Below are 25,846 nucleotides of genomic sequence, written 5' to 3' on the forward strand. Positions count from 1 at the left end.
GAGAGCAAATTTTCGAAAAACTGATGCCACTACTGGAAAGCTGAGGAAAAAATACGTAAGAATATGTTTTTACATTATTTTTTTATCAAAGTTTTGACACCGAAACGACGAGTTGAAAACGTCGTGTTTGACGACCGCGCGGGCCGTCCACCGCGGCGCTGGGACAGTTGACGTGATTCTCCCCATATACGCTTGATTGCATAAATAAATGGTTTTACTTATCTGACTCAATAGGTTCATCCGTATATAAATCCAACAAGCATCACATACAACAAACGTCCATATTTTTGACGGGCGATGTTAGTTATCAATTCTTTGTGCTTAATTATTTCTATAAAACTTACAAATTAAAAGATTTGGCACTTAACCGCACCTGCCGAAATGTACATAAATGTAAAGCGTGTTTTCTACTGCCTTATGTCAACTGTCTGCTGGCTATTAAGATGCTGCCAACTTTTGAGCAGCAAAAGTGAGTGTCGTATATATATAGTTATACTCTTGCTTGTGTTAATGTATTAGCTTTGTTAATTATCATGTATTATTAGTTATTAATAAATGAAGCATACCTTTAAAACTATCAACAATAATTTTTTTAACTTCCTCTGACTCTGCAAACTTCGAGCTTAGCGAAATATTGGAAAATATTCACTTATCTAAGGTAACATTGAATTGCCAGTTATTGTTTAAATAATGGCTTAAAAATTATTCTACCTTCGTAATTATGTGTATTTTAGCTTATAACGGTTTTTACATGTCTAAATGGAATTTTTTTTTAATATTTATTTTATTCACTTTTTATAATTTAAAAATTCACGGCTAATTTCCTGCCACAACGTACAATACTGATACATACACGTACGCATTCATATATATTATATTTTTATATTATATATGTGTAAGTAAAATTCTCAAATTATACTGATTCCGAGAATTGAACTACATCTTTAGGATTTGTAGTTGGGGACCTTATCGATTGTACTATGCAGCACGCCAATCCAATCTTTGTTTACAGACACCAACCAAGAAACTTCTGAATTAGAAAATTGATCTAGAATTGGGTGTTTCTTGTATTATATATAATTGAGCCCGCTGATTTCAAAAGAAATAGTTATGATTATTTTTGAGTGGTCTATTTATTTAAAAATTGTGTAAAATCGTATTTGAAAGTTCTTTTTGCTTATATCTTTTAACGGTTTGATATACAGGAAAAAAAAGAAATACCAACGTGTAGGGCGAAAAATTTTCTATTAATAAGAACTTTTAATTTTGTTTTGACAACAGCACAATGTTGAGAAAAAAAATGAAAATGGCATTTTGGCAGTACCTGTAAAAGTAAGCGAGATAGAGAGAGCCACTGATTGTCTTCTCTGGCGCTCGCTTTCTCTCTCTCTCTCTATCTCTCTCTCTCTATTTTACTTATACAGGTAGGCCTTTTTCATTGCTTTTTAAAATATTTTGTGCTTGTAGAATATGATTAATTATCATTAAAATTAATATAATCTTTCATCATTTACAAAATATTTCTTCTCTGTAAACAGGATTATTTTAAAATATGAATATTTCACCATGATGCAAAATTTTTCTGGGTTCCTCCAATTGTGTTTATTCAAACTACATCGTAACTCGTTTTTAGTATAAAGACAACCCAACTAAATTCGCGCACGTACGCAACTACGCACAGTAAACAGGTATCTGAATCCGAAAAAAGACAGAGAGACAGGGAAAGTAATACACACGAACGTTTGTTAAACTAATGTATGTACCTTTGTGTAGGTAAGTAGTATAGATACTCTTCGATTATTGATCTTTCTCGTTCTTGTTGTGTATATGTTAATGGACAGCCAAAAATACAAACATAATTTGCTTCTATTTTATCTATAATATTCACTTATTAAAATACATGTTTATAAATTAACTGTCTTTTTAATACAAAAATATGAAATAAAGATTATTTAGAATCAAAAAAATTAAAACTATTCCTACCTTGTGCGTTTTTGACAGGCTGGTGTACGCTCGGTAGAAAAAATAATATTCGCCACATATGTGCCATTGCTCCGGAACTGCCTTATGTCCCTCGGACCCTGTTCCGCAGGTCCCTCAGGCCGCAAAATAGCCCTGGAGACGATGGCACTTATCTGACGAAAACTACTATACTTATCAGACAATCAAATACTACTGAGTTCAATAACGTACTCTTTAAAGTCTTACATCTGTCATAGGTCCCGCGACCCACACCTAGTTTTTTCTCCCTTATTTGATCTTAGCTATATTTTATCGAAGATCCTTGAGTGGCGTGCACATACCTTCACTGCCCTCCTCGTAGAATTCATTGTGACCTTCTACCGCCCCTCGCTATTTTTGTGGAATTTTATCAAATAGTTGTTTAAAAAAAAAGAATATGCCAATAAATTTAAGTTGGTGCGTATTTTATTGAAAATAATCCAAAATTATTACTTTGACAACAAGACTTGATGGGGAAATTTTAACAGAATTGGATGACTTACAAAAAAAAGGAATGCGAAACATTTTGGACAAAAATCCACTATGTGACAGAAAGTACACATGTTTTCCGCAATCGAAAACAGCTATTAGCAGTTGATAAAGTAAATAACAGATTATAGATCCTTATATCACTGTACTACTTTCTAAAATTATAAAACAAAGGTAGCTTCGACGGAAATCAATTTTCTCTGGATAAAAATTAAATTTTATGGGTTGGAGCATAGTGGATTGGAAAATCTTATAATATAATATTTAATAAAAAAACATAATGTATACATAGAAGAGAATTTAGTAGATTTTTCAAAAACTATTTAAAAAATCATTTCAAGTGAATCAGTCGTTTTATTAGAGTCTGTTAGAAAATGTTAAGGAAGATCAAGTATTATAGTATATTATACTAACAGATTTTTTAAACTAAACTATTTCATTTTTTAACCGACCGATTACCGATTTGTCTCAAACTTTTTTTATGATTTCTATATAAAAAAATTAGAGAAACGTGTCCTGGCTTTTTTTCGCATAATTACGACAATGTGAGTGATTCAAAGTTTTTAAATCAAGTGGTTTTCGGCTTGTCGGCTAATTTTTAACAATTGATAACTCCAAATCCAAGAAAGCTATGAAATTTCCATCGAGTACACTATTGTAGCTGAAGGATTAAATTTTAATAATTTAATATTTTTAATCAAAAAAATTAACAGATTCAAATTGTTATTAACAATTTCAACTTTGAAATCGATTTTTAACAATTTCAACCAGTATTCTAACCTTTCTACATATTTTTATCGTATTCTACATCAAATTTTCTACTAATAACCGTTTAAAAAAAAATGAAGAAACTATTATTAATATAAGAAAAAATTTGATTTTTGCAGTGCGTCACGTCAGGAAAAACAGTTTTTTGCTAATGAAATGAAATCTTCGGCTCGTATGAAAAAAAGTTTGGCACAAAAGTTGTAGAAAATAAAAAGATATACAACTTTTGTCCAAAACATTTTTTCACCATAACCTCTTTGTGAAAATTGCACATAATGTGAAAAATTTTTTTATTTTAATTCTCTCAATGCAAATAGAAATTTTTTTGCAAACCTAATACATGTGTAATAAAATTGCTTCTTAAACCAATAAAAGAATTATTACTATTAAAAATACATTAATTTATGTAACGCGGCTCGTCCCATCGTGCTCTAAAAACAATTTGCGCTTTATTTTCTTGCCTCAAATCTTTTTTTCTAATTTTGCAGTACGTAAATGATAAATTTTGTCAAATAAATACATTACACAGTATTTCTATCCCCTATTTATCTTTAAACCTCCGAGGCTAGGGGTTTAATTTTTTTCCGGGTTACCCGTGTTTCTTTACTGCGTTAAATGTGTACAATTACTTCTCCTTCGATATTGGATGTTTGAATTTTTTGCATAATTGGGTACCTTTTTTTGAGACAGGTGCTCGAAGGCGCTGCTGCAGTTTCATCTGTAAGTATGTGTATTACAGAGCAAACACTCGCCTATCCTACTACTACTACTACTACTACTACTACTACTACTACTACTACTACTACTACTACTACTACTACTACTACTACTACTACTACATTTACAGGCATATACAGAAAAGAACCCTGAACAGTGCCCTACAGAAAATGAAACGAATAAAAGAAATAGCAGCCTATCGGACAGCCCTGAGAAACGCCAGCAAACTATGCCTTCAAAGGAAAAAAAGCAGGCATTAGCAAACAAAAAAAAATTCTCCTGAATGAAAAAATAAGCTAGAAAAAAAAGTAGATTCGTCAACAACAGTAGTAGTGCAGGTGGCCAAAGGAAAGACCTTTGCAAAGGTGCTCAGAACCATGAAGGCGAATTTTGACCCTGATAAAGCTAATGTGGCAGTCTAAAGTGTTGTTACTAAAAAAAAATGAGACATACTGATGAAAGCCAAAGGTATCGAGAATGCTATTGCATTTTCACAGCGAAGTGAAGAGCCGGTGGCCGGACAGTGTACTGTTGAAATGAGCAATAAGAAAGTGACACTAAAAGTCCGAGACCTGGATGCTATTGTAGAGGAAGACGAGGTCAAGGAGGCTTTCGCCGGGATTTTTAGACTTGGAAGCCAGGAGGCAGAAGTAGCTCTCCTATGACCAAATGCCAGAGGACAGAGGCTGGCGTTAATAAAGGTGGATGAAACAACTGCCAGACGATCAGAGGAAGAAGGCAGGCTACAAGTCGGCTGCATAAGCTGCCGAATCCGAAGAAGAATTGAAGTGACAAGATGTATAAATGCCTGGGATATGGACACGTCTCAGGCAACTGTAAAGAAGAAAACAGATCGAAGCTTTGCTTCTGGTGTGGAAGCTTAAACCACTGAAAAAAAAAGTGTCCAGGCCCAGCACGGGGCTTTCTTTGCCCAATGACGGACAACAAGCACGAAGCAGGCAGCAAGAGCTGCCCTTCATTTTAAAAAGGGCTAGAAGAGGCCAGGGGTGAGGCCTAAGCAGGACGAAAATAAGGCAAAAAGGCCCTGAGTTCAAAGGCAGGCTAATATGGACTCACGCTGTGCTGGGTACTTCTTGCCAATTAGCAAGGGAAAGCATCAAGCTTATAGTGGTGCTTGCTAGGTTATCGGCCTACTATGGAGTGCTCAATAGGGTGCTGGTCCTCAGGGACCCTGAGTCCTTATCAGGACTCGAGGGCATCAGCACCTCTAGCAAATGGTGCCGAGTTAGCTCGTGAAAGCTGTGAGACGCGATGGTCTCCCTGGTGGCTCCACCCTGAAGTAATGCTAACGCGGTTCGGGGGTGGATCAAAAGCCACCTGGCATGGGGGGGCTTTAGTGGGTATGGGTGGTCTAGTAAATAAAATCTACCGAGTCCTACACTATTGCTGTACCTGCCGTGTTCCTCAATGCATTTTCTGTCCGTCCACAGAAAAAAAAAAAAAAAAAAAACTACTACTGATACTTCATCTTCTGCTACTGCTTTTTCTACTGCTGTGGCTGCTGCTGCTGCTGCTTCTACCACTTCCCCCCAGGGCTTACACTCTAGGGGTTGCTAGACCTTGTCATCGGTCGAGGTGCCTGGCTTGGGATGAAGTACGCTCTAAAGAAATAGGTGATTATTTGTCTGTATGTGTGAGGGGCTGTGTTCACTTGAAAACAAAGGAAAAAACAAAAAAGGGGAAACCTTGAAAAATGAATGAGAGTATGAGTGGTGTATGCTTGTAGGGACTAGAGCTTGAAGGGAGCTGTCTGGATTCCTGAATGAAAACAAGTCGACTTGCTGGGGCTGACCCCCTGTCTAAGCTACTAAGATTCAGCTTGCTGTCTTGGTGGGATGGTAACCTTGACAGGTCTTAACCAATCTCCACCCTGTCGTGTATAGAACTAAGCGTCGGTTTTAACATTCTTCTAAGATTTATGCATTATACTCTTACTAAACAAACACAGGTATACTAAACAGTTATTCCGGTTTGCGTGCGATGGATTTTTTTCTTGGTTGGCGTGGGGAGCCTGGCAACGGGTGAGGCTAGACGATGAGGCCCAGGTATGTTGAGGTAACTGCGTCTGAGATGGCTGCACGCCTCATAAATGAAAAAGAAGTGGTGGGCTCACTAAGATAGGCTTACTACCACTGAGGAAGCTATACGGCGGCACTTTAGTGCCTTACGCCAGCTTATTTTGTCAGGGTGTCTGCGCCGAACGTGGGACTGTACACTGGCCGCTCGTCTCGCTGGGATAACTGTAGTGTTACAACATATACATGCATTACACACAAACACCATTTTTGGACTTGTTACTTAACGCCTGGGCAGTCTTCGTGGGTGGGACTGAGGGAAAGTGGTGACTCCTAGCTGGCCTGAGTGAGTAGCATGCTTCTCTGGTAACAGAGTGGGCTGCTGCCTTGGTTTCTAACTGTTTCAAATTTTCTTTTCTAGAAAAAAGGGTAGTGCTTGCCAGCGCCGGTCAGTACGCCGCTCAAACAAGTGGTCAAAATAAAGAGTGTCAATGAAAAACAACTTTCCCAGGCGCTAACCTCTCTGATGAAATTTGCCGGCAGTATCGAACCGATGAATGCCGGGGGGGCTGCTGTAGGCTTCACGGATTCTGGGGTGGGGGGGGGGGACCACAAAGATGTTACTTTCATAGTAAGGAGAATCATGGCGGAACTGGGACGACAAAAGGCTGGTTCTGCTTCAGAGCCACTCGATCTGGAGCTTGGTGGAGGTTCCAAGCTGGACTTGGAGGTCGAGTTTCGGAAAAGCGGTGACATTGCATTTGAGGTCCTTGCGAGGGCGATGATTGACCTTAAAGCGCTTATGGCTAAGCACCCCAACACTGCGAGAACCATAAAGGACCTTGTCGGGCTGACGGCGACTGCTGTAGGCGGCCTTAAGCATTACCACGATCGGCTTGATAAAGTGGAGGAACCAGAGATTCGTATAGAACTAAAAGAAAAAAGAAAGCGAAGGAGAAGAAGGGAAACCCCAGCCCGAAATTTACGCCAGAAAAGGCCTTGAAAAAGCTAAGAGGGTTTGGCTTCCAGCCGCAACCAGAGCACGGAGTGGTTGGCGGAACGGGCAGTGGGGAAAATTGGACGGAGGTCCAGAAAAGAAGAAAGAAAAAAAAACCGGTGAAGGAAAAGTCTAGGGAGGATAAGATCCCAAAATCAGTAGCCAAGCCATCGAAAGCTGCTGAGGGAAGAAGTCAGAGAGCCAGGCCTGATGCGATTATCGTACAGCCAGTAGAGGGCGAAAAGTATGCCGAGGTTCTGGCCCTGATAAAAAGGGTCAATGTTGTCGAGCTCGAGGCAAGCGTTGGGTCAATCAGGGAGACGAGAACAGGTAGTGTTCTCGTCGAGTTGAGAGACACCACGTCTGACTGCCGTGAGGCGTTTGCCGACGCGCTTAAAAATGCTGTGGCAAAAGCTGGTGGCGTGAGGACCCTTGCCCCGCGCTTGACATACGGGATTAGAAATGTTGACCCTACGCTGATGGAGCAAGATGTGCAGGCTGTACTTAGATGCTGTTTTGAGGGAGAGAAGGCCCCTGTCTTGGCAGTGCGGCTGTCGTCTGGCACTGTCAGGGGAAATCGGGTAGCTTTTGTTGAGGCACCTGTGATGGCGGCTACGATCCTCAATAAGATGCATTATATAAGGCTAGGATGTGTGAATTGCAGGATGCGGCTTAAGTACAATGCTGAGCGCTGCTTCACGTGCCTGTGCTTTGGCCACATTGCTAGGCAGTGTAAGAATTCCCCAAGGTCATAGTCGCGGAAAAACCACACGTGTTGCTGGACATGTTTAATGCGTCTTTGCGCAACGGACTGTTCAGTGAGCGGTGGAAGATCTAAAGGCTTGTCCTTCTCGACACGGGTAAATGGCCCCCCTTGGTTTCGTCGTCGCTCCGACCTTCGTGCATGTTGGATAATGCCGGAAAAATGCTCGAGAGGCTGATACGAACTCGTCTAAGAGGGGAAGTCAGTCTCTCGGACAATCAGTACGGGTTTTGAGGGGGACGATCGACGGTCATGGCTGTAGCTGAGGTCCTTGAGTCGGTTAGGGAGGCATGGAAACCCTCACATAAGACGAGAAGCCCCTGTGTCTTGGTGACTCTTGACGTTAGAAATGCCTTTAACTCGGCTAAATGGTCTGATATGAGAGCTTTAAGGCGCCAGAATGTACCGAACTACCTTAGAATGATACTGGATAGCTATCACCAGAATCGTGTACTCCGGTACGACATGAAGGATGGACCAAGAGAGAGGCGCCTGACGTCGGGAGTTGCACAGGGCTCTGCCCTCGGCCCTGACTTATGGAACCTATTCTACGATGAACTTTTGCGCCTTGAAATGCCTCCGGGGGTCAAGCTGACAGGTTTTGCTGACGGCATAGCACTGCGCGTCACAGCAAGGGGGACTTTTGCCTGAACGTTGCGGGTGAGGCAATCTGCGCAAACCCGGTTGTGCGCTACCTGGGGATGTGGGTCGACTCACGGCTTATCTTCTGGGAGCACATCAAGAGAGCAGCCGACAAAGCTGCCAAGGTCGCGGGAGCACTTACACGGTTAATGCCGAACGTTGGGGGCCTCTGGCGCTAGTTACATATACTCTGTGCTAAGTATCAGATTTGAAAGTTATATAAAAATTTCAAAAATGAGATGCTGGCTTTGAAAAGTAGTTTTCAAGATAAAAATTATATAGTGCACAATTTCTACTACTTCTAGTTCTTATTTTTTTAATTTAAATTGCTCTGTTTTTGTAAAAAAATGCAATAATCGATTGGAAATTTTTAACATCAGTTATTTGAGTAACACTGATTTCAGCAGCATGACGAAAAAAATTAATACAATAAATAATACAAAAATATTTAATTGAAAAACGGGCAGTATTAGAACTTATAGCTTTTATGATTCACCCACAAAAAATGTGAAATAAAGTTTTAAGTTGGGAAATCTTTTAGCTACAAAGCTGTTACTCTGTGTACAAAAAAGTTTTTTTGTCAATTCAATGAAATTAAATGATTTTTTTTTTTGTTATATCAATTTTACGTTGTGGCAGGAATTGGGTACCGTGCAACGGTTCAAACTGTACAACAAGTTTTTTAGTAATCGAGAGTTCATTACATTTTTTTTCATACATCGAATCTCTGCACAATACGCGGTTCCTGCTGTGACTTAAAATTAATTTATCTAAAGAATAAATTATTTGATTTCATTAAAATTTGGAGAAAAACTTCGTTGTACACAGATAAACAACTTTCTTGCTGAACGATTTTGCAACTCAAAACTATATGGTAAATTTTTTCTTACTGAATCATAAAAGCCATAACTTTTGATGCTGCACATGTTTTGATTTAATATTTTTGTATTATTATTGTTATTATTATTTATGTTATATTTAAAACACTAAAATTAAAATTTTAAAATTGATAAGTGCATTTTTATGGGAATTCAGTGATTTTAAATAAAAAAAATATCGAATTTCAAGTCGTATGAATCATGCACTATTAAGTTTCTATCTCGGAAACTACTTATCACAACACAAAAACTTTGAAGAGAGAAAGATGCGTTTTGTACTCTTTAGAAGCTCCTATTTCTTAAAAATTGATTTAGTAACTTTTGAAATCTTAGTTTCTGGACAGCAATTTTTGAGGGCTTCAAGCACGGAGCTAGCTTGCCGATTGATTGGAATCCTCAAATGTTACTGGGAAATCTACGTGCACCGTCACATGCATCTTAAATATTATTTTTTTATAATTCAAATATGTCCAATAGGTATACAAGTGAACGTCGATACACTTTAATCATTGTATGTATAGGCGCATATGTAAAGATGGCGGTACTTTTCATACAAGCACTCTCTATTACCATCCATACATGCTCTTTCTCAATATATAAGGTATAGAAAATACTGATAATACAAATCCACATAATTTCTTTTTAAAGAAATTTTTCTTTGGAGAAATAATTAAGAACGAGAAAAAATCCTCCCCGGGTGCGGATCGAACACACAACCTCCTATTTACTAGACAGTTGCTCTGCCACTTGAGCAACTTTTTTTTCTCGTTCTTAATTATTTCTCCAAAGAAAAATTTCTTGAAAAAGAAATTATGTGGATTTGTATTATCAGTATTTTCTATACCTTATATATTGAGTAAGAGCATGTATGGATGGTAATAGAGAGTGCTTGTATGAAAAGTACCGCCATCTATACATATGCGCCTATAGATACAATGATTAAAGTGTATCGACGTTCGCTTGTATACCTATTGGACGTATTTGAATTCTAATTTACCGACAAGCATTAGAGTCACATTCCTATTATTTTTTTATGTTTTTTTGAAACTTTCAATATTGTAGGGGTGAACTATTGGCTTGAAGTTATCATCTGTGTATGTCGAACCTTTGAAAATTGCGTAACTGCCGAAACAGCTGTTAACCTTACTAAAAGTAAGAAATAAATTGTGGAACAAAGCAAAATTTATTAATTATTATCAATAAACTCAGTTTTTAGTAACATTTTTATCTTTTAATAAGATTTAGCTAGATATTAACATTTATGATGACAATTTTTACAAATAATACTTTCACAATTATATTTAAAAGGAAAATTGTTTTCTCTATGATTTTATTGTTTGGCTTACAGATTTTACCTCGTCTTTGGCCATTTTTTAACCATCCCAGTTCAAGTGTTCGAAAAGCCACTTTACAAACGCTTGAAACGTTAGTTGCTCAGGACAAAGACATTAGTATCGATTCCAAAAAGCTATGGGGTGAAGATGGTGTTGTAAGGCTTAGAGAAGCTTTACAAAATGTTCTCCAACGTATTCTAATTGATCATGTTCCTGTTATTCAAGATATTGCAGAGCGTGTATGGGAAAAGTTAATTGTTCAAAGTGATTTAGAACTCTTGTTACATGCAGTTTGTCCTGTAATAGGCACATGGTTGTGTTTAGCCATGCAATCAGAGCTTATACCATACAATACGAATCTTCTTATAAATATCACAACACGAAGAACTAATAATGTTTCAACTAAAATATCTTTACCATCGGAGCTTAAAATTTATTTAGGTGGTACAGAAACAGTCCCTCAAATTACTCGTCACTTAAACGTTGCACGAGCACGATGTATGGCTTCTAGAATGCTTGGATTACTATCAAAATACATTGTTAAACCTGCTCCAGGAATAAATTATTCAACGGCAGCTCCAAGTCCAACTTTGTGTTATGCAAAAGTACTTCTTGTTCATTTAAATTCTAAATCAGCATTGCAAAGAACAGTAGCAGCTTTGATAATGGCTCACTGGGCAACATTCAATGAGGCAGATTCTCTAGTTATACCAGAAATACTTAAGTATATCGTTTAGTACTCATATCAATACAATATATATATATATATGTATACATAGCATGTATATGGCACAAAAACTAATAATTTTTCGCAAACTGTCAAAATATAGAATGATTTTTATATTTTGAATGCATATTGAAACCATACGAAGCAATAAAAATGGTGTACATTCTGAGAACTTCTTTTGTGGATCGTAATTTTGCAAAAGCTTAAAATAAGCTTTGTCCTAAAACTTGATAAAATCGTGTATAAATGTATCATTGATAGTTTTTCATCATTTGTAAGAATAGCTGCTTACGAATGTATTAACGTGTACACGAACAGAGACTGACTATCAGTTTGCAATTAATGCTGCTTTTAAGTTTGCTTAACTACTTTTAATGACTTCAGGCTACAAAAAGTTCTTTCTTATACAAAATGTAATGTACGAATTAGTTTTTGCCTAGTGCTTTTCCTTTTTTTTTTTTTTTTTTTTTTTTTTTTTTTTTTTTTTTTTTTTTTTTTTTTTTTTTTTTTTTTTTTTTTTTTGTATAAAAACAGCTTTTCATCAGTTACATAGTTTTATCTGAAAATATTTGATATCTCATGATAAAACATTTTTATATGTTGCATAGATTCTCGACAAAATCTCTGGAGATAAAGGATGTATTATTAGAACATGTTACATACTTGACTTTTATACAACAAAAACCAGGTAAATTTCATCTTAGAGCTCTTAAAATCTTAAAACACAATAGTATTTGTGACTGAGATTCAGATAACGTCGAAATCCAGTTTATCATACGTTTCAACCGATCAGTATATCATAACCAAGTAAATCTTATACTTTTAGTGCTTATAATACTAAAGCATAATAACTATTATAAATCAAGCACACAACGTCTGTGGTGAGCTGGAAGTAAGCTTCCTCGTGAGTTTTGCTATGCCAGATGATTCGCTGGAGATCCCAATCGTCTGGATGAACCTTAATCTGACGATACATCTTGGAGATGTCCGCAGAGAAAGTCCATTTGAATGTGCGTAACCAGAAGAGTATATCTGTTATGTTGGGCAGTAGATTAGGTCCCGTGTGAGTTATGCTGTTGAGTGAATGTCTAGAGGAAGTAAGGGCTGATCCATTGAAAACCACCCTGATTTTGGCGTTGTCTCCATCTTCCTTCAATACGCCATGATGAGGCAGATAAAAATGAGGCTTGATGTTGAGCTCATCTGCAGGCACCGGTCGCATATGGCCAAGACTCAAATATTCATTCATGAAATCTGTATGAAGCTTGTCGTACTTGTCGTCTGTTCTAAGCCTGGCCACCGTGCGATCAAAGCATTTACAAGCACGGTTGACTGAGTTGCCCAGCAGAGATGGAGATTGCTTCAGAGGAAGTTTTACCACGTATCTTCCGGTGCTATCCGGAGAGTGAGCTCGCACGAAGTGTTCCTCACACTCCTGTTTCTCTGGTGTAAGCTGCGAGCTTGACTTTAAAGAGACCTCTTCTTGAATCTAGAAGTTGATGAGTAATTCCTGAAGTCTATCTTCTATTTTTGAAACGATATGGTGAGTGTGACGAGTAATCTTTGTAACAGGCTGGTTAACGCAACCCGATAAAATCCAACCAAGCAGTGTACGTTAAGCGATAGGTTCTGATAAAGAACCTCTGAGCAAATCTGAGGTGATTATAGCTGAATAGTAGTCAGTGCCAAGTAGCAAGTCTATGTCTCGTGGCAGATAGAAATGGGAGTCAGCTAACTCCAGAAACTCCATATGCAGCCACGATCTTGTCTTACATTGAAAGCCAGCAAAGCTCATCGAGGGACTCCCTGTCACTGCAAAATCCTTCAAGATCGCTTGGGATGCTCTGCTCGAGAGATATGAAAATAAGCGGTTTGTGCTCGCACAGCTGCTGCAGGCCAAGAGACGCATTCCACCGATGCGTGTTGGCAGCGTTGGGTCGCTGATGAATTTGGCAACGGAGAGTCGAAAGCTCCGCAGGCTTATTTCTGGCCTTGGCTCTGCTCAAGAGGTGCTAAATGCCTTGTTCGTGGATGAGCTGCTCCGAGCGTTGGATCGACCTACCAAAGAGGCGTGGGAAACATCGACAAACGGCAAGAGCCGAATTCCCGGCGTGCGAAGCCTTGGAGGAGTTTTTGATCGAGCGGGCCCAAGCTTTATGGATGGTTGATGCTCAGTCAACCAGAAGACAAGATAACTCATCCACATCTAGTAAGACTCAATCGAAACTGAGCAAAGCTCAGCACGCTCATACAGGTCAAACTCAACGGCTCGGCAACACTCAACCGGGCAGCAACGCTCAGCAGAATCGGGTTGGGAGTTCGGCTTGGTTGCAGGATGATAAACCGGCTCCTCCAGTGTTCCCGTGCACGTACTGCAACCAGTAACACTTTATTGCTAGCTGTTCGGCATTTGCGGCCCTCTCCATTGACCAACGATACCAATTCGTGGATGAAAAGCCTTTGTGCTTCAACTGTTTGGGCCGCCATGCTGCTGCTAAGTGTATGAACACGAAGAGGTGCCAAACCTGTGGTAAGGCTCACCATACCATGATTCACGGCGCTCGGTTGTTGCAACCGATCAGCAGGTTGGCGTCTCAGCTGACTTAACATCAAGAATAGGAAATCAGCGCAGTCATCAGACACACTCATCGTCGAAACTCCACATCTAGTAATACTCATCGTAAAGTCAACATCAAGTCAAACTCAACAAGGATCACATCGTCCAACCAAACATCTAGTCACTCATCTATCTTGTTGCCAACAGCAGAAGCCCAGGTACGTGCTCCAGCTACACATCATCATCTCAGGCTTCTGATCGATCAAGGTTCAGAATTATCATATATTTCGGAAGATGCTGTGAAGCGTCTGCAGCTGACGCGCACGAAGTCCAACATCTGTATCCTGGGTATTGGAGGCAACGTAGTCAGTAAAGCACTTGGTAAAGTAGATCTCAGATTGTTTTCATTATATTCTGACTCCAGCGTCGATGTGGTGCTCCACGTCTTGCCTAGAGTAACAGCTCCACTACCATCTTTTCAATGTAAGACAAGATCGTGGCTGCATACGGAGTTTCTGGAGTTAGCTGACCCCCATTTCTATCTGCCACGAGACATAGACTTGCTACTTGGCACTGACTAGTATTCAGCTATAATTACCTTAGATTTGCTCAGAGGTTCTTTATCAGAACCTATCGCTTAACGTACACTGTTTGGTTGGATTTTATTAGAATGCGTTAACCAGCCTGTTACAAAGATTACTCGTCACACTCACAATATCGTTTCAAAAATAGAAGATAGACTTCAGGAATTACTCATCAACTTCTGTATTCAAGAAGAGGTCTCTTAAAAGTCAAGCTCGCAGCTTACACCAGAGAAACAGGAGTGTGAGAAACACTTCGTGCGAGCTAACTCTCGGGATAGCACCGGAAGATACGTGGTGAAACTTCCCCTGAAGCAATCTCCATCTCTGCTGGGCAACTTAGTCAACCGTGCTTGTAAATGCTTCGATCGCATGGTGGCCAGGCTCAGAACAGACGACAAGTACGACAAGCTCTATACAGATTTCATGAATGAATATTTGAGTCTTGGCCATATGCGACCGGTGCCTGCAGATGAGCTCAACATCAAGCCTCATTTTTATCTGCCTCATCACAGCGTATTGAAGGAAGATGGAGACAACGCCAAAATCAGGGTGGTTTTCAATGGATCAGCCCTTACTTCCTCTAGACATTCACTCAACAGCATAACTCACACGGGACCTAATCTACTGCCCAACATAACAGATATACTCTTCTGGTTACGCACATTCAAATGGACTTTCTCTGCGGACATCTCCAAGATGTATCGTCAGATCAAGGATCATCCAGACGATTGGGATCTTCAGTGAATCATCTGGCATAGCAAAACTCACGAGGAAGCTCACTTCCAGCTCACCACAGTGACCAACGAGACGAGGCCTGCTCCATTTCTGGCCACACGCTCACCGCTGCAGCTGGTGAAGGATGAAGGGCACCGTTACCCCCTGGCGGCCCGGATTCTCACCAGCGGCAGATATGTGGACGACATTTTTGGTGGAACGGAGACTTCAGATGAGTTGAACGAGCAGGCCCTCCAACTCAAGAAGCTGTGCAGGGCGGGCGGATTGCCCCTGGCTAAGTGGCACTCAAACTCGCCAGGATTCAGTTACTCAAACTCCAGTGAAGAATCAGCACTCTCTCTCGATGACTGTGATGCTAAAGTACTCGGAATGGTTTGGAAACCACTTTCAGACAATCTCACCTTTCAGTGCACACTCAAGCCTCTCAGTCAAACTTCAACGAAGAGAAGAATTCTTTCAGAAATATCTCAAATCTTCGATCCTCTTGAAATAGTTGCTCCAGTGATCGTTGCAGCCAAACTCATCATTCAGGAATTGTGGCTACTCAAAATTACATGGGATACACCCATACCAGATGCTCTCGCTCAGAGGTGGCTACAAATACGAGATGATCTAGCCAGACTCTCCGGAGTGACGGTTCCTAGATGGCTTGGAGCACATTTTTCTTCTGCAGTAGAACTCCATGGCTTTGCTGATGCGTCTCAGGATGCTATGGGTGCTGTGATTTACCTGGTGATAAAGTCAGACTCAGCCACGTCAAGCTCATTCGTCTGCTCCAAGACGAAAGTATCACCAATGAAGAGGATGTCAATACCAAGGTTGGAGTTGACAGCAGCTCTCATCCTGGCTAAACTCACTAAGTATGTCACCGACCAACTCACACTCAATATCAGCAACATTCACTTATGGACAGATTCGTCAGTCACACTCTATTGGATTTTTTCTCATCCAAATAAGTGAAAGGATTTCGTCAGGAATCGAGTTGCAGCAATTCAGGATCTGGTCCCTGCAGCACATTGGAGACATGTCCCTGGAAAGGAGAATCCTGCTGACTGTGCCTCCAGAGGGATTCTCACTTCACAATTGATTGAGCAAAGGCTCTGGTGGCATTGACCAGAGTGGATGATACAACCTTAGAATGGTTGGCCTCTGCAGCCTAGTAACGTTGAGGTGGAGGATGAGACAGAGGCGCGTCAGGTGTCAGCATTGGTGTCATCAGTCTCGGACTCGGAGTTCCTACTCAGGCTCACTCAGTCCAGCTCCACATTGCACAAACTCTATCGTTTCACAGCCACCCTCTTGCTTGCTTGTACCAAGTTCAAAGCCTTACTCACACACCAGGAATCATCCGTAGCTGTCACTGCAGAACTCATCACTCAAGCTAAGCTCTTACTCATCAGATTAACTCAACAGGAATGTTTCAAGGAGGAAATCAAGATGCTCAAATCAGGTTCTCTCCCAAAGGGCCATGTTTTCCACCGGTTGATGGCATATACTGATGATGCTGGCATACTGCGTGTGGGAGGCAGACTCATGAATGCCAAGCTCAGACCTTATGCAAAACATCCTGCCCTACTTCCTCGTCAAGCTCAATTCACCAGTTTGGTTATCGATCAGGCTCATCGAAAAACTCTACACGGAGGAACTGAGCTCACTCTTAGCAAAACTCGTCAAGAGTTTTGGATAATCGATGGAAGGGCCCCCATCCGATCCAGAATCCTCTACTGTTTTAAACATGCCAGGTACCGGGCACAAAGAGCACAACAACTCATGGGACAGTTACCCGAGGCCAGGGTGACTCCCTCCAGACCGTTTGCTCACACAGGTATCGACTACGCAGGTCCGATACATCTCAAATCTTGGCGCGGCAGAGGGTCGAAGACATACAAGGGTTGAATATGTGTGTTTGTGTGTTTTTCGACCTCTGCTGTGCATCTCGAAGCAGTGACAGATTACTCTACCGAAGGATTCTTGTCAGCGTATTGGCGATTTGTCTCACGTTGAGGACGACCATTTAAGTTGTATTCTGATTGTGGGACGAACTTCTTTGGTGCAGACAGGGCTCTTCAATAGTTATACTCAGAAGCAATCAGTCAAAATTCTCATCTATCTGCCATGCTCGCCCAAGATGGAACGTCATGGCACTTCAACCCTCCAGCTGCTTCTCACATGGGAGGAAAATGGGAGGCAGTAGTGAAGTCGATAAAACACCATCTCCATCGGACTATGGGGGAGACTCCTTACACGCTTGAAGAGATCAAGACATTGCTCACTCAAATTGAAGCAATACTTAACTCTAGACCACTAGAACCACTTACCAATGATACAGAGGATTTAGACACGCTCACTCAAGGACATTTCTTAGTAGGATCGGCGCTAAACTCACCACCGGAACCGTGCTTGTTGGATTTACCTCCAGCAAGGCTAACTTGCTGGCAGCTAATCCAAGTTCAAAAACAAAGGTTTTGGAAGCAGTGGTCTACACAGTACTTGCTTAGATTAAACTTTATCTTCAAGTGGCATACTTCAGCTCATGACATCAAGAAAGGCTCATTGGTGCTTATAACTAGTGAGACTCTATAACCAGGAAAGTGGCCGCTGGCCAGAGTCGTCGACGTCCACCCAGGAAAGGATGGCCTGGTAAGAGTGGTGACTCTCAAGACCTCAGTGGGCGCGCTCAGGAGACCAATTCACAAGTTGGTGCCACTGCCGGTCTACGGCTGTTGTCAGCCGTTGACTGACGGCGGGCGGAATGTTGGAAATGAGAGCGACCGACAGTAGGCCCGGCTTTTGTGTACATTGTGTACACTTGTAGTCTCTGTCGGCTCAACGCTCTGTGCGTGTGCGCTTGGTCGACTTGGCGCGCTGCAGGTGTGTGTGTGCGTATTCACGCGGCAAGTTTTGTATACTGTAAGCGCCAGATTATACTCAGCTCTCGTCGAAGAAAGACTCTCTTAATTTACGTTGCCAAACTCTAGCATTCAAAGGTGCATACATTACCTTAAATGCTAGTGTAAATCTTCTGATTAACTCTCGCAATACAGTGGACAAAACTCAGTTGTGCAGTGCAGTGCACTTAGTGCTTTGTTTAAGTTGCTCATTGCATAATTTGCAGACCAGCTCAAATAGTTAATCTCATCAAACTACCAGTGATTATCAACAGCAAGACTCAGTGAAACTCTAGTGTATTTCCATAGACAGTAATTGTGCATTTTTTAACAGACAGTGGTTTATAGTTATTCAACATTTTAATCAGTTATTCTCTATCAGTGCTTTCATTTTCACATTTATTTCATGTAACTTTCAAACTCTCTTGCGAGCTCAAGGCCAGTGCGTGTTTACATATTGTGTTATTCAACTTGACTCTTTTCTTTCTACATTCTTCACCTTTATATATTTCAATAGTTCGTTGCTTTAAGACTATAGACGGTATTTATTTTCTCCTGTATAATTTTGACCTTTACAATTTTTGTAAATATTAACTGTGTTTTCTTGGCCTTTGAGTGACATTAGCCCAGCGTTGAAATATTGAATGACTATAAACCACTGTCTGTTAAAAAATGCACAATTACTGTCGATGGAAATACACTAGAGTTTCACTGAGTCTTGCTGTTGATAATCACTGGTAGTTTGATGAGATTAACTATTTGAGCTGGTCTGCAAATCATGCAATGAGCAACTTAAACAAAGCACTAGGTGCACTGCACTGCACAACTGAGTTTTGTCCACTGTATTGCGAGAGTTAATCAGAAGATTTACACTAGCATTTAAAGTAATGTATGCATCTTTGAATGCTAGAGTTTGGCAACGTAAATTAAGAGAGTCTTTCTTCGACGAGAGCTGAGTATAATCTGGCGCTTACAGTATACAAAGCTTGCCGCGTGAATACGCACACACACACCTGCAGCGCGCCAAGTCGACCAAGCGCACACGCACAGAGCGTTGAGCCGACAGAGACTACAAGTGTACACAATGTACACAAAAGCCGGGCCTACTGTGGGTCGCTCTCATTTCCAACACTCGTGTGAGTTCTGATAATGTTCTTATAAAAAAACACTCATGAAATTTTTTTTAGCAAGATTTATTACGATCTTTTATTACACTTACAAGCTTTTGTCTTACTTATTTTCTTTTTGCACGTAAGTTTCAAGATTAGAACTAAAATACAACATCAACTCTAGCTCGTCTTTATACGACCCGAAATCAATAAAAAAAAGTTATTCATGGCAACCATAAACGAACGCACGCATTCACTCATCAAAAACAAACGAATTTTTAATCGAAACATTTATATTCGTCATCAGTTGTATTCTCTAAGATGCTAGAAACTTCAATCCTAGTAAGCTACATGCTTAAAAAATTTGTAACCTTAAAACCAAGAAAGTTATATCTTTTAATCATTTGTTATCCCAATACTCTGTCAGTTGCCCGTTTTAAGCTTATGGAAATCTTTAACCTAGGAAAAACATGCTCTAATCTCTCATAACTTTCTATACAGTCATTTTTGTGTACCGCGCTTATATGGACTTGAAATTCACTAAGTTTATGATTTAAACTCTTATAACTTTAAATTATAGTTACTTCTATTCGTCATATACCTATAAGCTATTCATACAAACATAATACACGAGTTTCAATATGAACGTTCATAATGAAAAGGAGGTTGCGTGACACTAAAAATCTCAAAAGTGAGTGGACAGATTGAACAGATTAATATTTTTCTCTACACATTAATGGGGTAAAATATAGGTCTGTTTGATCCGTTCACTTACTTTTGAGGTTTTCAATGTCGTGCTCCCTCTACATTCGAGCTAAATATGCTTCTAGCTCGTTTCATGGAGAGCTTTTTGCACACTTTAAGCGACTGGATTCTCGCCTCTCAAACTAACTTTATCTTTATTTTTAAGTGACTCAGTGATCATAAGTGCTATGAATCGACACCTTTTACTTGCAGTTATTACTTTGACTTTATTTTTCTCTTAATCTAGTATAATTATTATCCTTTAGTTTGATTAACTTATACATTTTTCTATTATATTTGATTTTTTGTCTCGAAGAAGCTATAATAACACTAAGCTGCCTGCATTTAGTTATATGCTTAGTGCTTGCAAGCACAAGTAGATTGCTCATATTTTGAGCCTCGTATAATGCTTAGGCTATTAAGGACCCTGAGTCCTTAGCCTTAAATAAATTTAATCTTTTAATCTTTAATCTTTACATTGTAAACGTTTGTAATGAAACTCGTGTATGTAAATAGTATGTCTATGTGAATAGCTCTCCACTATTAACCCAAAAAAATACATTATTAAAGCACTATTTACCTCAAATTTTAGTATAGTTTAAATTTTGAGCTTATCTTATCTCGACGATCAGTATCCCTAACCATATATAATCACATGCTTCATTCACATTTCAGTAAGACTAATGTTTCCAGAATTTGTAACATAAAAATACAGTAACTATTATTATACAAACTTACGTAACCTCCAAACGCATTACTTTATATGATTCAAGCTTGCATAATGTCAACACTTAGTAAATTTTATCTGTCAAGCTCTACTCTACCGACCTAACTGAAATTTTGCATACTGATTCTTGACATTTGCTAGATGGTTTTAGTATAGTTTTTATCTTGAAATATTAACTACAAAAGTGATAAATAAGCTTAAAGTTTCACAAAAATACTCTAGCTTTTTACTTTAGTTTAGTAGGATCTGCTAGGTAGCGTAGAAGTAAAATCGAAGCTATCTGCAATATAAGTAAGTGGATCTAGTTATGATATTCCCGAAAAAATTTTCAAATTCCACAGTCGATCATCGACAGTGCATGAGGAAAAGAGTTGTGAGTCGTGCAAGTGGGTATCTTGGATACCGACAATACTCTTTTCCACTAGACAAGCGATTCCATGTTGAATTCCATCCTGAACCACCAAGATTAATAAGTATCACAAATAAAAGGCGTTCTCAATGCCAACGTCTTCGGCGTAATATCAGGAGATGTAAAGCCAGAGCACAGTCTGCTCTAAGACTTCAGGATTTTGTATCCTTTCTTCGAACCGACCTGGTACTGCCAGAGCCGATTTTGTTACTACAACAATCCAGGAAGAACTGGAGGAGCTCATGCTGCCGTAACAGCTGAGAATTTTATCGGCCTCCTCCAGGGTATTGGGTTATTGTTCATTACATTGGGATATAATCCATTCCTACTTGGCCGACCAACCGTGAACGGTTGGTTATCCGGGGTGTGACCCCAAGACGAGGTATTATTTTATACTATACGCATGGACTCTGAAGGTAAAAGCCATTGTCAAGAGAAATGATAAGAAATGACTGAAATCCCTACCCTTTTTCAGGGCCATCATAAGTATTAACGTTCTGTAATAAGGGATCATCAAAAAAATTTATCATTTGAGTGCAGCATGGCGCTCGGCTTGCCTGACGCATAGACAGCCTATACCTATATACATGTACACATACACATATAAAACTGCACAAGCACACTGTAGGTAGAGTTAGTGAGGGAGTGAATAGTGGGGGTAGGCAAGCCGAGCGCCATGCTGCCCTCTAGTAATTCATTGTTTGATACTCCCTTCTTACCCATCAATCTCAACGGTTTTTTAGGGCCATTTGACGTTCAACTACCTATCCAACAAATACATTTTTACTACTATTTTTGAGAATCATTCGTCTACTAAAAGACTATATAAAGCCGGCCACTATTGAACCGTGTCAGACCACGTTAGAGATACTGGTGACCGAAAACCCTATATTACCCTCTCTACTTTGTTATGACCCTCTACTCTGTTAACCTCTCTACTATGTTATTCATAAGAATAAAGTGTAAAACAAAGAATAAAAATTTGAAAATTTTTTACGTTCCAAATGCGCTCTCATAGTGTGGTGTATCGTGGTGAGGTTGGCGTTGAGTCAAATATTTACTTCTGTTACATAATGTTTTAAGGTCATCGATCTAAGACTATTTGTTTTAAAATCTTAAATTCCATTTTTCATGTTTCCATTCCATATCTTAAGGTAAAGAACTCTCCTTATTAGTTAGAGGATAATAGGGTTGGCGCGCGAAGCGCGCAGAGAGAAAAGCTCTAAAACACGAAGAAATTTGGTCACAGTTAAAGGCAGTGCAGTGCTGCTGGCAAAGACAGCGTATGTGGTGGGAGCGCAAAACAACGGGTGCAGACAGCAAAAAAAACGGTACTAGCGCGCACGTGATTTTGAGCTGCAGATGCACGCTCTTTTCCCTTGCAAGCCACTGGATTTTCGACTGAGTGGCTCCGGTATAGTTCGACAATTTTTTTTATTTATGCCTAACTATATAACTTAAATGCATGTATGCGTATAAGTTACATAGATAAATTAGCATTTATAATGAAAAAGCATTAAAAAATAAGTGTCGAACTATACTAAAGCCGCTCAGTCGAAATTCCAGTGGCTTGCATGAGGAAAGAGCGTGTATCTGCAGCTCGAAATCACAAGCGCGTTAGCACCGTTTTTTTTGCTGTCTGCGCACGTTGTTTTGCGCTCCCACCACGCACGCTGTTTTTGCCAGCAGTACTGCACCGCCTTTAGCTGTGACTGAATTTCTCCGTGTAGTCCACATATATCTTTCTAGATTATACAGTGTTTTTAAAAGAGCATTCCAACCTTAGGCCTCCTCTAAATAAGGTAAAATTCTGTCAGTTTTTACCTTTTAAGTTAAATTTTTATGAAGCCCCTCCGTCTCTGGCTCGACTTTCGAAGCCCCTCTCAGATACCCGCCCCTCTCAGCATCTTCTTAGTAAGATAATATTTTATTGGTTTTCACCTTATTGTTATTGTGTTAAATTCTTGTTTTCCCCCTTCTGCACCCCCCTCTATTCCTCTTAACCCCATCAACAATTATATAACCCAAGAATCGGATAATTCAATATGCACCCATCATAAATTTCAAGAACTCCCTTTAGTCTTTCTTCAACCACATCAAATGGTAAAAGGTAAAATGATAGCGGTTAGGTCATTTTTTGTTAAATTACTTTTTGCACCCCCCTTCTCAGTGTTCTTTTTTTTTTTAGGAAACTCCTCAGCTCTATCACAATTTCTAAACACATGTTCTGAGCGATGCTCCAATATTTGTTCAAGCCCTCTACAGCCATTTTAAACGACTCATTTAATAGTTATTTTATTTGTATAATTTGTTAACACATTTCCACACGACTTTTGAGTTTGTGGTATGGTGTGCTGGTTTTTGTATCTTTTATTTTGAATACGTAGATTAATTGTATTATTTTGTATCATTATAACAATTGTATGAATTTTTAAATTGAGCTGATTCGGAGATAAGCCTTCATAAAATGTTGTTTAAAAACCTAATTAGAAAATAAACATGTGTATCACCATCAAATTTATCAATACCCTTGTAAGTAGCATCATCTACGATATAATAATTGTTTCCATTTCTTTTTTTACATGATTGAGAATTTAATTATTTCAAAAGTAAGTATATTTCTTATGAGAAGAAAGTATAACGTTAATTATTGAAAAGTTAATATCTTTACCAAAAATATTGGAATAAACATAAGTTGTTTTTTATTTATTCAGAACTAGTAATGATTTAACTCTTTCTTTTTCAGTAACTAACAATAATTTTGAATATATTTCGTCAATTAAACGAATTTTGATATGAAGTTTAAGAATATAACACAATTACGGAAGATGAGATAGTTTAAGACTTTCTTGTATAATCATGTTTTTATTACTATTTTCTGAAAACTTGAAAAATTTGTTTAAAATCTTCTTCGAAAACAGTTAATGTATTACTTAAATAGATATTTTTATTCCATACATAACGTAATATTTTTTTTACTATTCCTAAGGCTTTTTTTGAAATTTTTGACGTGTTTTCTGAATTTGTGAATTGAATTCAGCTGTAATAAAGCATTAATTTCTAGATTTTTTTTGAAATCTTCAATAATAAATTAAAAATTTTTTCCCATAAATTTTTGCCACAAATATTTTTAAACATTAAAAACTACGCAAAATTGTTTTCCATTGGCAAGGCAGCTTTACGTTACATGCTTTTGAAAATACTAGTGAATTTTTCGAAAGTATTAATGGCAGCATCTTTAAAAATACTATTGGCTCTAAGCCTCAGCCAGAGGGGATAAAACGGCATTCTCCAGCGCCCATGGTGTCGATTGAGTGAAACCTGGGGAAAGCTAGTGATATCAAATCCACGTAGTCTGTAGATATCTTTGAATATCTAAAAAAGTAAGCAGTGTAGGATGGTACAGAAAGCGTGAAAATTGTTTTAATTTAATTTTTAGTAAGGGCCTTTTTATATCATGTGAAACCACTACTCGTGATCTGTCATTGCAGCCACTGAAAGTTTCATAAATTTAATTGTTTGTTCCGTACTTGCGTCTGCTGAACCATATTTAGCAACACCGAATGCAAAACACAGAGCAGACGCATTGCTGTTTATTTGTACACAAAAGAGGCAAAATGAGTAATCGGAGCTGTTGCATCAAAACATGTCGAAATACAAGTTGTAATAGCAATTACAAGTTTCCGAGTCAAATAAACAATCTGATGCAAAGAAATCAGTGAATCCAAGCTGTTAGAAAAGTAAAGTAAACGCCATAACCTTAAAAGTAAATGTTATCTCTATGAATTTGCGTACAAAAACATTGTTATTACTTAATAATTAGCGCTGACTCATTGTGGATGTCAAGTTCCTGAGTTACTATTTGTAGTTACCATTTTAAATTGTTAAATTTTATTGGTAACATCAAAGGGCATGCAGAATTAAGCCCTAATTATAGCCCTACTGTCTTTTCACACCAAAGGCTTACAGACCATTTCAGCCACGCAGCAAAAATAAATCGGTATTCTGTATTCTAAGTATTTCAACTAATACACAACTTTTAAAATGTAGGTATTTATTGTTACTAATTTCAAGGAAGGCACAAACGTTTTTTGAAGAAACGGACACTGAAACTTACCAAAGCTGATGTGAATACTAATGTCAAAGATATAATGATGGAGGAGGAACAGATGTCTTACATAAATAGCGTAGTTGAAATTCAAAAAGATTAAGACTGTCAAGTATGTATATGTATATATATATATATATATATATATATATATATATATTATAACTAATTAGGGTTTTGGCAGTTGCAACAAAATTATTCATGAAAGTGGCATTAACCATGCTGAAATTCTAACAGATTCACCATAAGATGGAAAAATAATCCTACGACAAAATAAAACAAGAGATGAGCCAAAAAAATTAAGTGTCAGCTATGGTACAAAATCAATAGCATTTGTTGGCAAGGCGATAGGTCTAAGTATCCATACAATGCAGCTAAAACAATTATTATTTTCATGGTTATGCTTTTATAATATATAAAGCATAAAGAGCAACTAAGAGGCGTAGCAAGTTTTACCAGCGAACATGGCAATTTTTTATTGAAAATTATGGATAAATATATGTTAACTGCCACGTAAAAAATCTTAGTGGGAAATAGATTTTTAAATTTTCTGATTAAAATACAGACTGGTTTGACATTTTCATCGATGAGTTCATTTTTCGCAGCTCATCGAACGACAATCTTGCATATTTT

At 38.7% G+C, this 25,846-nt stretch overlaps 1 protein-coding gene across 3 annotated transcripts in view; it reads left to right on the plus strand.

The window, feature by feature from the left end:
• Positions 1 to 25,846, plus strand: part of Hel89B (histone acetyltransferase 1) — a 779,777-nt gene that overhangs the window by 103,451 nt on the left and 650,480 nt on the right. For all 3 annotated transcript variants that reach the window (XM_089593764.1, XM_089593765.1, XM_089593766.1), the window contains one exon: positions 10,640 to 11,349. In XM_089593764.1, coding sequence (XP_089449890.1) covers positions 10,640 to 11,349 — 710 coding nt within the window. The remainder of the gene's footprint in view (positions 1 to 10,639; positions 11,350 to 25,846) is intronic.

The sequence above is a fragment of the Copidosoma floridanum genome, unplaced genomic scaffold (genome assembly GCF_036245765.1).
Source record: "Copidosoma floridanum isolate Cflo_tuat_1 unplaced genomic scaffold, Cflo_Japanese_pri ptg000020l, whole genome shotgun sequence".
NCBI lineage: Eukaryota > Metazoa > Arthropoda > Insecta > Hymenoptera > Encyrtidae > Copidosoma > Copidosoma floridanum.